This window comes from Neophocaena asiaeorientalis, unplaced genomic scaffold (genome assembly GCF_003031525.2).
Source record: "Neophocaena asiaeorientalis asiaeorientalis breed wild unplaced genomic scaffold, Neophocaena_asiaeorientalis_V1.1 scaffold143, whole genome shotgun sequence".
In the NCBI taxonomy this organism is placed as follows: domain Eukaryota; kingdom Metazoa; phylum Chordata; class Mammalia; order Artiodactyla; family Phocoenidae; genus Neophocaena; species Neophocaena asiaeorientalis.
In genome coordinates, this window is record NW_020175536.1 from 797,082 (window position 1) to 810,821 (window position 13,740).

The 13,740-nt window shown below is 43.5% G+C and overlaps 1 protein-coding gene across 2 annotated transcripts in view; it reads left to right on the forward strand.

Annotated features, from left to right (window-relative positions):
• The first annotated feature begins 3,391 nt into the window (after nt 1-3,391).
• MAML2 (mastermind like transcriptional coactivator 2) overlaps nt 3,392-13,740 on the forward strand; it is a 359,536-nt gene continuing 349,187 nt past the window's right edge. For both annotated transcript variants that reach the window (XM_024731310.1, XM_024731309.1), the window contains exon 1: nt 3,392-5,233. In XM_024731310.1, coding sequence (XP_024587078.1) covers nt 4,721-5,233 — 513 coding nt within the window. In that variant the 5' untranslated portion in view covers nt 3,392-4,720. The remainder of the gene's footprint in view (nt 5,234-13,740) is intronic.

Consider the following 13,740-nt stretch of genomic DNA (forward strand, 5'->3'; position numbering starts at 1 on the left):
AGTCCTTACATAGAGATTACTTAATATTTTCTGCAATTAATTTTCCAAAATTATCCCTATTATGATTGTAAACAAAACAGGGAGAAAGAGCTTACAAAGTTGTGAGAATACTGATGCTGATGTTTCATGTGAGGAGTGCATACCTTTTTAAAAGTGAAATAGAAATTTCAGTCACATATCTCTATTATTCTTATTTTTCTGTCATATGGAAATAATCCTTAACTATATGAAGCCACAGTTGAAAGTTGAAGTGAGTGTCCAAAAAGATGCAAGGCAGAGTTTAGAGGAAAAGTGATAGTCAAGTGGGAAGGGTGAAGGATCATGAATGATTTGTTAAAAAAGAAGTCCAAGAAAAGCAAGGGAATGATCTCTAAAGTATCTCTGATGACCCGGGAAGCATCACTTCTTTGTATGTGACACTACAGACAAGCTTGAGCCAGCTGAATAGTGAGAGTTCCAACTGAAAGTTTTAAAAATTAATTTATTCTTTTAAATAGCATGCATTTAATTTGTAAAAATGAAAGCGCTAATGATTTTAGGGACTTATGATGGCAGCTGACCCAGTCCCTAGATCAGGCATCGTGTTGGCTTGAAGCATTTTTCCTATTAGAACAGCATTCTGACTGTTGGTCAGGAAATGCTAATAGGTAGCTTTGCTGATGTCTAAGGTCACTGCAACCGGGCAAGCTTCTTCAGTAGGTGTTTGGAGAGTACAAGAGGCTTTTATGTACATGATAACACCAAAAGAATGTCAAAGAGACAGGCTGTCAGGAAATGAGAATTAGCATGGATCATGGGGCCAAAAGCAAGTAGTCTAGAAGAAAATAGAAATGTTGAAAAATTAGAATTAACTTTTGCAGGTATTATGACATACTGTATTATTTTATCATCATCATCATCATCATTGATATCATTGATTCTATATAACACAAAAAATAGTTTGTAAACTTATAAATCTCACATGTCTATGAACTTTTTAGGTCTGGGCATTTATTACTATAGTGTTAAATTCTTTGTGTTAGGTAGCTGTGGATAGTAGAGATGATGAGGAACACAGATGGACAAATAAAAAGGAACTAATGCTTTAAAAAAAATCCATAGAGCTATCACAGAAGCTTTAGAGATATAAAAGAGGGAACAGTTCCATAAAAGGGAAAGACAAGGAAAAAAAGAAATGTTTATTTTATTGGCAGCTGTATGTAATTGACCATACTTTCTCACTTGTCTTCTCTCATACTCAGATGAGTAATTCTATTCACTACTCATTTCTTGGAGGTATTATAGGACTTGCTTAGACTCCAGCGTGTTGATTGAGGTGTAATTGCAGCCCTTGAGCTATTTTGGGTATAGTCTGGTTTCCCTGTAACTCTTTTCACACTTGATACTGAGGCAGCAAGTCCAGTGGTTAAGAGAATATAGGTTTGAAATCAGCCTTGAGTTTGAGTCCTGATGTGTTACTTCCTAGTTAGCTTAAGTAGTTTAATTTCAGTAAGCCTCAGTTTCCTCATTTATAAATGGGGTTAATAATACCTCTCCCTCAGGATAGCTGGTGGATTAAAGGAGATATATGTGAAGTGCTGTGCCTGAAACAGTGACTGTAAATAAACAGTAACTGATGTGAATGGAAATGAGGTTGTGGATGATGATGTCAGCTTGAAATTAACTGGCTGTAAAGGGTAAATTTGTACAAAAGACAATGTAAAGGAGTGTCCTACAACACTAGAATATAGTATGAAAATGTATTAAATTGTTGTTTGACAAGTTTTTAAGGTGTGTCCTTGCCTAGCTTAGAATTCAAAGTTTATGTCATTTAGGAATAGCGGATTTGACCAAAAACTCTGTTATTAATCAAAACCCGTGTTACTGCAGGACTGTAGAGTGAACAGTAGATTTTGATTTAAATATTGAATTTTTTCTCTTTCATCAAGTATGATTGCTGAATATAAAGTTCCGGTAGTAATAGAAAGAAGATAATGTCTAATGAATACACCTTTTTAAAAATCAAATATAAAATGATCAAAACTCCTTCACTTTTTAATGACACCTCATGAGAGAGTTCTGCGTACAAATTTGCATACCTAACAAAGATATATTTCTGCCTTTCTCCATGAGTGGTGAGGAACTTAGCCTTGGAAGGGACAGAAAGAAGTATGTTCCAACGAGAAGTAAAAACGTTATATTCCATCAGAATGCACTTGTCCCAAATTCCAAAGTAGCATTCCAGAATTTGTGAAAATAAAATGAACTAATGTAGGCCAGCCTATCGAGAACTAAATTGTAGATAAATCCAGAGTTAAAATGTTTGCATTGATCTTACCCATTCACTTCTATCCACAGCTCAGTTTCAAGCAGCACCATGTTACTGAGATGCCAGAGTTGGTTTAAATTAACAAAGCCCCATTGCTTGAGACCTCAAATCCAAACGACTTCCAAGTTAGGATACACAGAATATTTATGGACCTGACTATACCAATCTTGCGCTCACCTTAATTTATTCTCCATAATTGATAATAATAAGCAGAATCCAATATACATTTTGAGGTCTTAAAGGTAGGATTATCTGAAGGTGAGGAGACGACAGTCTGTGTCAGAGATCTATTTGGTTTGTGTTAGTAAACTTCTTGAAACTCGACTGCTACATAATGAATTTCCTCATTGTATATGTAAATCAGACAGCTATGGAGACCCCAGATCTTGCATTAGGTTTGTCATAGGCAATCTTGTATTTTCAAAGAATTTTTTTTTTTTCCTTTCTGGAACTGGTATTGGTAATTTCATCATGGTAAACTATTTTAGTTATTCTTACTGATATGCTTATGATCACCCAGATTGACTTATCCAGAGACGTACAAAGCAGGCGCAGGCGGGCAGGTAGATAGACACCGGCCTGTCCTTTAGGAGCTTATGATGTGATTTCTTCTCCTCTCCCTCCTCCCCCCTCCCGCAACGCGCACACACCCTACATCTCCCTGTGACACTCTTGAACATCTCCTCCGTGATCACCCAGCTCTCGCTAGTGCTCTGGGGTGTCACGGACAACATGCTGAAAAATGAAAATGACATCCTCAGGGGGGCGTAACGGAGGTCTGGAAGGGAAAATACATCCCCTGGCCGGGAATTTCTTCAACATTTCGAGCTGGTGAAGTAGTCGACTAGAGGTTGGGGAATTTCCCCAGCCTTTTCCCCCGCCCCGGAGCCGAGGCGGAGGCCGAGCTGCGCGCGCCGCCGCCGAGATGCGCAGGCTTTGGGATTCACCTCTTCAGCCGCTGGGAGGCCCTCTGTGTTCCCCTTTCCCCGGCGCCGGCCGCCTTGCTCGCCTGTGCAGTGGCACCCGCCTTCCACCAGGGAGCCTCGGGCGAGCGCTCCCCCCGCCCTCCGCCCCCCCCCGCAGCTCGCTGGCTCTCTCTTTCTCCCTCTGTCTCACTCTCTCTCTTTCTCTCCCTCTCCTATCGGAGCACAATGAAAGCCTGTGTATCGCCGTGACTCCGGGCTGCGGAGCCAGTGTCAGCCCAGCGGCGAACAACAGACGGGAAAGAGAAAGGAAAAGACCAGCTACTTTCTTTTCCATCTCTAAAGCGGAGCAATCCAAGAGATAGAACCACATTGCTTATTGCGAGTCCAGACCCTCAGATCCACTGGCCGGGGATGGAATGTACAAAAGTGGACAGAAAAGTGGCTGGACATGACTCGGTGCAATTTGCTGGAAGTTTGTAAGTTTGACCATCGTTTGTAAATTACTCTCGGAGGAGTTTGTCTCTCTTGATAACTGTATTAGGATCGAGCCGGGGGTGAAGACTAGGAACGTAAGCGGGAAAGAAAAAAATGTGTTGAAGGATCTCTCTCAGTGGCTAGTGACTTCAGACTGCTTTCATTTAAGGCTGGGAAACCTTAGAGGGAATGAGGATTTTACTGGTGATTGGATTAGCTGAAGAAAAAAGCATGGTCCAAAAGTCCAGTTACTGGTATTAACAATTGAAAAGCTGCCTCCCGTTCTTTGGGGAGAGGATCACATCCTGCAGTCCCCCAAAGGGGAGAAAACACCGGAGCAAAAGGAAAGGGAGGAAAAAATTAAAAGCCAAAGGACAGTATCTCTTGATTTTTGTACGTTTTGAACATTGACTTCAAAAAGCTTCTGAAACAGCACTTTTGTTTTTTTTTTATTTTTAACCTGAGGAAAAGTAAAGGCCGTGGGTTACAGAGACCATGGTAGAAATGGGTTTCTCTGCAGAAACATCCCCATAAAGAATCTTCCAAAACAACTAGGTGAGGGGGAGTCCAGCTCTGTATTAATACCTCTCACAATTCCCTTTGCTGTCTGTTCCCGTCTCTCACTTGACAATCCCTGGATTCTTGCTCTTACCCCCAGATCGATCGTGTGTTTACAAAGTACCTAGTGGCTCTTGTCAGCTTGGTGGGGGGAGAAAAACCCCACTAACTGTCCAACTTCTCCAGAGCTGTCAAATGCAATTAGAGTTAAGTTGATCAGGGTTTGTTTCCAACTTACGCTCTGTGATTGGCTTCTATTCTTTCTCTTCACCCTCTTTTACTCCTTCCCCTCCCCCATACCTTCTCCACTACTCCCCCCAACCTCTGAAGACCTCTATTCATGTGGCCCTGAACACTGAGCGCACATTGTCAACAGCAGATTTGCCTGCACTAACCAGCCATAGCCTCCTTCCACCTCACCATCCCAAAGGCAGCAATCATTGTGTCCAGTAAGATGGGGGACACAGCGCCCCCGCAGGCCCCCACAGGAGGGTTAGGGGGGGCCCCTGGGGCGGGGCTCCTTGGAGGGGGCTCGGTCACCCCGAGAGTGCACAGTGCCATCGTGGAGCGCCTTCGGGCACGGATCGCCGTCTGCCGCCAGCACCACCTGAGCTGTGAAGGACGCTACGAACGGGGTAGGGCCGAGAGCTCAGACCGGGAAAGAGAGAGCACCTTGCAGCTCCTGAGCCTCGTACAGCACGGCCAGGGGGCGAGGAAGGCTGGCAAACACACCAAGGCCACTGCCACTGCTGCCACCACTACAGCCCCTCCCCCGCCACCTGCTGCCCCTCCTACAGCCTCCCAAGCGGCAGCGACAGCGGCCCCACCGCCCCCACCAGACTATCACCATCACCACCAGCAGCACCTGCTGAGCAGTAGCAATAATGGTGGCAGTGGTGGGATCGACGGGGAGCAGCAGCCACCGGCTTCAACCCCGGCGGACCAGAGGAACTCGGCCCTGATTGCGGTAAGGCACCTGGTTTTCTCCTGATTCTGGCTGTGGTCGTGTGGACTTTGGCGAGGGTAGAGCTGGCCTCTGCCTGATGTAGAGTGGACGGCAGTGCAAAGGGCCAAGATGCCACCTGACTACCTCAAAGGCTATTGGGTGTCTTGTTTGTGAGGTGTTACTAAACCCTTACTCGTCAAGTTCTGCTGGTGTTCATTCATGGGTTTTCCTCCACCTGTAGAGTACGCCTTAAGTGGTAAGCAACTTGAGTTTTCCAGAGTTTGCTCTGGGGTCCAGAGCTTGCAGAAGAATTGGCTACGAGCGGCAAGATCTGAGCCATTGAGGAAGGTCTTGTCTCAGGAAGCCTCCTGCTTTGGCGAGCCAGCACTGATTAGGCCCAGCAAGCCATGCTTAGCCTGAAAGCATTTGTTTAGCAGTCCAGATGACCTTTAGCCAAGCCTTTTCCTTCTTGTCCTATTTCCCCTTCCCTCTTTGAAGTGGCCCCTTCTCCTTGGGTCAGGAGAACATAAGTGGTAATCTCTAGCAGAGCAAGTTCCCTGAGCGTTCCCTCGCTCAAAAACAAAAACTTGGGGAAATAGCCCAGAGACTGGTGAGGGAGTGTTTTTACAAGGCCTGCTCCCTGATTTCTTACAGATTCCCCCACTGTCCCCATCTAGCTTCTTGCCACAGGCACTATAATCAGATACTGCCCACTTACAGCCTTCACTAAAATGGGCAGGCGCAAAGGGGCTGTTTCCATGCTGTCATCCTAGAAAATGCCTTGTCTTCAGCCATTCCTGGTGACAGGACATCCAACCTGAAAGTTGTGATTAGGTTTCTGGCTGGAAGTTCCTCCTCAGAGGTATAGACACACCTCATCCCAGAGCAGGTAGCCCTTGACTCATTGGTTCTTGGTGCTAGTCCAGGTCAGGTGACTGCCTGCCGTGTGCTGGCTTTCCCCCCAAAGCTGCTGGGCCCATAACCTCGGTAGAAGGTGGAGCCCTGCCCTGCAGCCCTGCAGCCCTGCAGCCCTGCAAGCTTCCTCCATTTCTGAGTTCTGTGGGGATTCGGAAGTCCTGTGTCCGCTCACAGCACAGCTCCAGTTTGCCCAAGCCAGCCCTAATGAAAGTCAGCAACAGGAAATGGCCATGCAAGCTGAAACGTCCTCAAAAAGCCCAAACGAGAGGAAGGCACTGGGTTGAACCCCTTCTCCGAGGGAACTTGAGAAGGAGCTCTAGGGAGAGGACATCCTCCAGCCAGGCCCCTAGGATGCTTCTCTGTGGGTCCTCCTTATCCCTGGCCTGGGTCTGTGATGGTTGAAGTTTCCAGAAAGTCTGGGGGCTGTATTGGTGCTGTTCTACTCCACCACACGTTTTGCTTGAGATGCCTAGAACTGCAACTTCCTGGCGCCAACTCCAGACGAAAGATAACTGCTAACAGTTAAACTGCCCAATGTTTGTTGTTTTGTCCTTGGATACAATTAGCCTGTGGGGTTATATTAGTGCTTCAAGGCCTAATTTCCTCTCCCTTCCACCTGCTCTATCCCCACCTCTCCCTGGAATTCCCTAGGACAGCAATGAGAGTTTGTTTCGTGAAAGAGACATGTTGAGGTAAAGGGGGGCGGGGCGGGTAAAGAATCACTCAAATGGAGAGAAGAATGAGGTTTGTATGTGAGTGTGTGTGTCACTGGCGTCTGCAGCCAAAAGCATCTAAATGCCCTGATTGTCCCCAGTAAATTTATAATCTGTCTGCAAGTCTCCCAATAATACCGCCTTGTGTGCTTCACAGTCTCCTGGTAAGTGTTTCGGGGGGTGATACAGGGAACCAGGCGCCCAGCCCTTCTCAGTGGAGAAGACAGATCTCTGTCCTGGGTGCCAAGATGGGATGTGGCCTTCACATCCCAGCCGCTGCAAGGAAGGTGTCTGCTTATGGCCTCGTTCTTTTGGTTTTTGCTTTTCTCCCACTTGGAAGGAAGATGAGGCTACCTCTTTTTCTTGGGGGCTTGGGTATGTGAATTGAAACCAACTTCAGTGGTTATTGTAACTTTACGACGATAGCAATATCCATGCTGGGAGGAAGTGAGAGCACCATGTCTGGCCTTTCCTGACTGGAGGCTTAACTGCTGCGAAAGGCAAAGGTGGCTGCTCCTTCACTCCTGTTCTGAAAGGGAATCTGCTTTCTCTCCCCTAACTACCAGCCATCTCCTAAAACATCCCCTTAGAGGAGCTCCCTCCCCGAGTGCCGAGAAGATTGATGAGAGGTGCAGTGTGAGTTAGGAGTAAAAAGTCCAGTTTATTTCTGATGGTGGCTTTTCACTGCAAACCTGTGCCATTGCAAGGGTTGATCTACCCCCACCCCCCTTTTGGTTATTGGAAATTCCCTTCTCCATTTTAGCTTCTAAGTTTGGCGCTTTGTTACTCAGCAGGGTACTCAGAGATGGTGATGCAAGTACTGTATTAACCTGATAACATTGTGTCTGAAGGGAGGCCTGGGCATTTGGGAGTGATTCACTAAGCCTGTTAAATCTGCAGGTCTCACTTCTCTCAGGATCCTCTTATTTTCAGAAACACCATCCATTTAAAGGGGCCTTTGCGCAGAATGGGTGTCAGAATTCTTTCTTAATACTGTGTCCATAACTAGATTATTTTCTGTCTGGGTGTGTTGAAGGTATCCCTTTAATAGTTAATTCGTATGCCCTAAGTGGCCATAAATGTCCTTTGGAGTAAAGGAGAGAATATTGATCATCTAAAGTCGAATATGCACGGTGTCCTCAGATGAAAGCCCTGTGTCCTGCATACCTGCTAGTACAATGCCTTGTATATATAGTCAGTAATATCTGAATGAGGGTGGAAAGAGAACTTTTGTTCTGTGGGATAGTGTTGTCTTTGAGGGGTGTGATACTACAAGAAATATATAATGTCTAAGATTTTCAATAGCCTGAGTTTCAAGAACAATGCAAGAAATAAACCTCCAAGCTGGTTCTAATTCTGTCCACATTGAGGGCCTAATTCTGCAGCCCTTACTCAGCCAGTTTCTTCATTTAACTCAAGTGCAAGTTCAGGGGAAGCCCCATTACTGCAGAGATTGCAGGAACAGGGCCTTTAAAGAGGGCCTGGATTGTAAGGGTTTAAGCAGTTCTGCATTTCTGACCACTTGGAGCAGGCTTTAGGCACTAAATCATTTTCTGGTGAAGTATGTTTGAATCTTTGAATGAACTGTGAAACTGAATAATTGCTGGTCCATGGAACAGAAAGGTTTAGAGCTTCTGTGGTGCATTATTAATCTTTCCCTTTTGCCTGAGACAAGCTCTTTTTCTGTTGCTTTAGACTCTGTTGCTAGGCTGGATAGATAAGTGGTTCTAAGTCATCTTTGGCTTCAGAGATTATCTTTTCTCTAATATAGTGTGGAGGAAAGAAAATAGATCAGACAAGGAGACTGCATCCTCGGGGTCTGTGCCTGCGTGATCACTAACAAGCTGGGTGACCTAGGACAAGTTACTTAGCAGTCATGTGTAAAACAGAACAATAATGCTGCCCTAGCTCGTTGAGAAAGCTGATGAATGTGTGTTTCTGAATAGACTTTGGAAAAAAATTAAGCACTGCAGAAATGCAAGGCATTATTACTAGTATTACTAATAATAAACTACTAGACAACAAATCATAATACCAGTTTTTCCAGGGATTAAAAGTGTACTTAAGCTTTCAGTTGTCTGTTTTAAATGGTGAAATAGCTTTTATTGTAAATAGAGGGGCTGGTATTTCAAATTCAGTGCTGTCAAGATAAGACTGAGCTATCAGAGTACTTAAGTGTTCCCGAAGGTCCCCGGAAATCCTAGTGAAAATGTGCAATGGTGTGAAAGTGTTTAGGGTCTTTTACAGGCCCCTGCACAGACCTGAGCAGCTTTGGAAAGGTGTGTCCCCCGGCTTGGGTCAGGAATATTAGAAAAGTAGTTTGCACAAATGACATAGGAAAGTTAACTATTTTGTCAACAATAGTCTAAAATGTTAATTGTTAGCTTAAGAAAGTCAAACAAGTTAAATCATTGCCAGAGTCCCCTGGTTATTTTTAACTGATAATAATCAAGTTTCCAATTGACAGTTCAAAATTTGAGGGCTATAGGGTGGGCGTGGGGCTGAAAACAGAAACAATTCATTGGCCAGAGCTGGGTGTCTGCAGCTGTCCATGTGGTAAGTATCCTCCGTGGGACAGTGATAGGAGTGTTTACATTGTTTATATGTGCAGCCATCATTTCCTTAAAAACTGACCTATTTTTGTTCTGTTTTCCAGAACAGAGTAATAAAGGGGGAGTTCTTATCTATCCAGAACCTTCCTACTACTTCTTTCCAGTAAATATACTTGTAAGATCTCACAAAGGCAAAAGAGTTCAAGTGGAGAGAGAAGTTGGTACACTCCTTTATCAAAAATGGGTAGAAAGCTTGTTTTGATAGCCAAGTAATGTTAGTATGTCACCCAAGGTGTCTTGCTTCTTTAGGTCAATGTTTATTTATAGAAGGCATCTGCTTTCTTTGAAATAATGTCTTTGCTAGGTGATGTTTATCAAATTTTTCTCAACCTTAAAGTTTAGTGCGGTATGGCTCCCCTCTGCCAGTAAACCTTTTGTTAAGTACCAAGACAAACATGGGTGTCCAAATGTTCTTAGGCATAACAAATATGGCTGAAAGAGTGACCTTGATTAGCTGTTTTTGTTTTTATTGTTGTTGTGTGCGTTTGTTTTTAGCACTGCTATTTAATCTCAGAAAGCTTAGAAGGAAATTTGAAAAAAAATCATCCAGTTCTGCTATGCATGGCAGCTAAACCATTCCGAGTGGCTTCTACTACTTCCTTGTACTTCAATCCAGTCCCTTTTTTATGATCATAGGCAGGATCATGTTTAATGAAAACAATTCTAAATTCTTTCTTCTGCATTTTCATGATAATTTCCCTTATACTTTAACAGGTTCTGTGTGAGAATAGAGAAATACAGCTAAAGACTTAGTCCCTTCTTACTTACAGGCTAGTCGTCAATCAAGACCACATGGACACAGTAAAAGTACTTAACTAGGTAGAATGGACCAAAACTGATATAGAAAATCAGAGGGGAAAAAAAAAAAAAAAAAAAAAAAATAAGGAATAAATATTTCTTGAGCCCTAGAATGTCAAGGCACTTTTATTGTATATTTTATGTGATGCTTAAAAAAAAAAGAGAGAGAGAGAGAGAGAGAGATGAGTAAGCAATATTTGGCTATTTTACAGATAAGGAAACTGAGGCTTAGAGATTTAGTAAATGGAAGAATTTTATGCATAGATTTTCGAGTTTGACCCGTGTTTGATCCCTCCCTCACACCTATAGCTGTATGAGCTTGGGGAGATAATTTTCTTTTTGGGCATCAGTATCTTCATCTGTAAAGTAAAGCTAATATTCTTTAGCGTAACGGTCAGTATAGTGCCTGACACGTAGCGGGTACTCAAACATGAGCGCTGTTAGTAGTTGGTAGGAGAGAAAGTCAAACCCAGGCCAGGCAGCACTTTATGGACAATGTGGGTCCCTAGCAGGCCTGGGAGGAGCAAGAGAGAAGGTGGAATGAGGGGTGGGGCTGCTGGGTGCCAATGTGGTGCCAGTATATCCATTGGGTGTTTGGGAACAGAGAGTGGAGCCTGGCTGGCACTGTGGTCACGTGTGAGCAGTGAGGGGAACACGTGAGGCCGATCCACCTCCTGGAGGGTCCGGAGCTCTGGCAAGAGTGTATCAGAAGCCCTGGGAAATGGTCGAGCGAGGAAGGCTCAGAGGAGTCAGCGTCTGTGAAGCAATAATAATCCTTCATATACTTGAAGACAAGTATTACATTTCCCCTCCAGCAGCCTCTTCTCATTGCTCACTGCCTAAGTGTTCTGTATTACCTATCTTCAAGTCCCTTGAGCTGCTTAATGCCTTGCTATTTACACACTTCTCCCATTCACTGTGAGTTATATACAGCGTGACATGGCCTTTGGCATTGAAAGGAGATGGTTTTAAAAGCACAGTCGCTAGACGCAGAAGAGAAACTAAAAGAAGCAGAACCAACTACACCTCTCTTCTTGGGCTGGCTAAGCCTTCCAGTGCAAATAAGAATTTCCCCCGTGGGTAAAAGTGGGTTCTCTTGATGTTAAACTGATCTTCCCAACAAATGAGTTTATTAATTTGGAAAAGGTCTTTTCATTAAAACAAAACAAAAAAAATCATAAGCAGAAATTTATGAGAAGCTGTGAGCCCAGATAGTCTTTGAGATTTACTTGCTTTCTTCCTTGCTTTTTAATTACAGGTGGGTTACAGATCTTTTACTAGCCCTAAGGTCAGTCAGATACCGGTTTCCCCCATTTGGTCCATGTTCACAGGGCACAGGGAAGGCTCCTATGGTGTAGATGGCTGAGGGAAAAAGTCAACAACTCCTTCTCTCCCTAATTCGAGGCAGGATGCTGGGATACTGACCATAGCTGGAGTGGCTCTCCATCTTTGGATCCTAGCTCTGACCCTTTCCTATACATATCTAAGGGACAGGTGTGAAAGAATGAAAGCTGTTCTTTTTCCTTGGAGAGGGGATGAAGAGAGAGGTTTATATATTCTCCACAAGGCTTGAAGAAGACTAGAGAGTCGGGCCCTACCACAAGCAAATTGCCAAAGGAATGGCCAAGAAATGGGCAAATAGTATTTGACAGGCACTGTGGTCTCTGTGGGTCTTAATGGTTTTAGCAAAAGTTCTAAAATTTCATATCAAGATTGTGGACATGGGTGCTTTTTCGAGTTTGGGGAAATTATCCATGAAGTCAATAAAGAATCATTGCGCAGCTATTCTATGCCAAGAGAATGAATGTATCCATGATGAGCGATTTGATATAGCCTCTGTCTTCTTGGAATTTACAGTCTGAAAGGGGTGGGGGTGTGGCTGGAAACAGAAGTGTTAAAGTCAGCTTGAGGTGGCAAGACATCGTAGCACTTAAGAACCTGGGGTTAGGGTGAGACTACCTGATTTCAAATCACAGCTCTACAGCTTACTAGCTGTGTCTTCTTTGTTCATTTAATTAAACTCTCCAGCCTCAGGTTTCTCACCTGTAAAATGGAATGATAGTGATATAACTATCTACTTTCTGGCACCTAGAAGAGGCTCAATACATTTTAGATGTTGTTATCGTTAACGTGAGAAGTGACATAGTCAAGTCAGATTCGTGGTTTTCCCAGCTCAGGATTCTATCCCCAAAAGGATGTCAGGGATATTTTATGCAAGGGATGGTTTTTCTCTTTATATTTATTTAAAATGGTTAGTGAAGTATACCATATTACCCAGTATATCCATACTATCCCTAAATAGTTTACTATGGAGATGCCGTCTGGGATGGGTTTACATTTCTATGAAATGGGTTGAATAGTATCCTTCTTCAGAAAGGATCAATTAATATCTCTTCCATTCCTGGGATTCTAGGACTCCTAATTTAGAACTTGACTAGAGTGAGTGTTTATTTGACTCCTTACTTCTTCTTGAATAAAGGCTGGGTTTCCATTTAGTTGCCCAGGGAGTGTGTAGTGTGGACTGTGTGGGTAAATGAGAATTTTAGACTGTCTATTGAGAATTTGGAATGATTAGAATGGAATAGTCCACATTTACCAATTTAACTAAATTATTAATTCATACTGACGAGTAATTCTTAAGTGAATCTGGTCACAGAGTCGCAAAGAGTTAGCAGTTCCCTGCTGTGGAGATTCAAATGTATGCTTTTGAAAGCCAGGTCCCTTGCTCAAGTTGCCAGGGAATCAGTTCTCTCACTGCAACCGCACACAAACAGGCGGCACGAATTTGCCCTCTTCCCAACCCCGACCTGGAGCATGTTGAAAATTTCAAGCCTTGATGTGGGTCTTAGCTTGGAATCTCTTCTTTGCTCAGTACCTCCTCAAGTGTGACTTTCCATAAGAAACACGAGGAAAATGCTGCCAAGGCTTCAAAGCAAGTTTCTGTGAGGATAATTCTTAATCAAAAGCACAGTGTTTCTATGAAAAAGTGACAGGATTAGAATGAGCATAATCTTGTTCTTGGTGGATGATATTTGGATAAGGACGGATTTCTTGGTTCTAACTCAGAGCAAAGAGTGTAGTCAAAACGTTTTTGGTAGTTTCTTTATTCCCCATCATTTAAACTTACATTCCCCTCCTCCTCTTGAAGGATAATATTCTGAGGAAATGTAGAATCAAACTCGTGTTGGGTTTGTTTTGTTTTATATTGTTTTTAACAGTGTTCTTGCTTCTGGAGTCACGGCTGGTTCCTATGTTAATATAGAATCATTAACATTGTCGTTTTAAAAGTTCTCTCTTGTCAGAAATGTGGTTCAGCTTTCCAGCACACAAATAACTCTCACCCACATGAAGCCCAACACCTTGAATTCCTCACTGTACAACAGGCTTCTTTTCAGGTAGTTCTGAAGGATTTGAACAGAAAGTTAATTACATGTCTTTTTCTTTCCCCACCCCCCCCCCAGAAAATTCACTTAAGGCCAATGTTTCC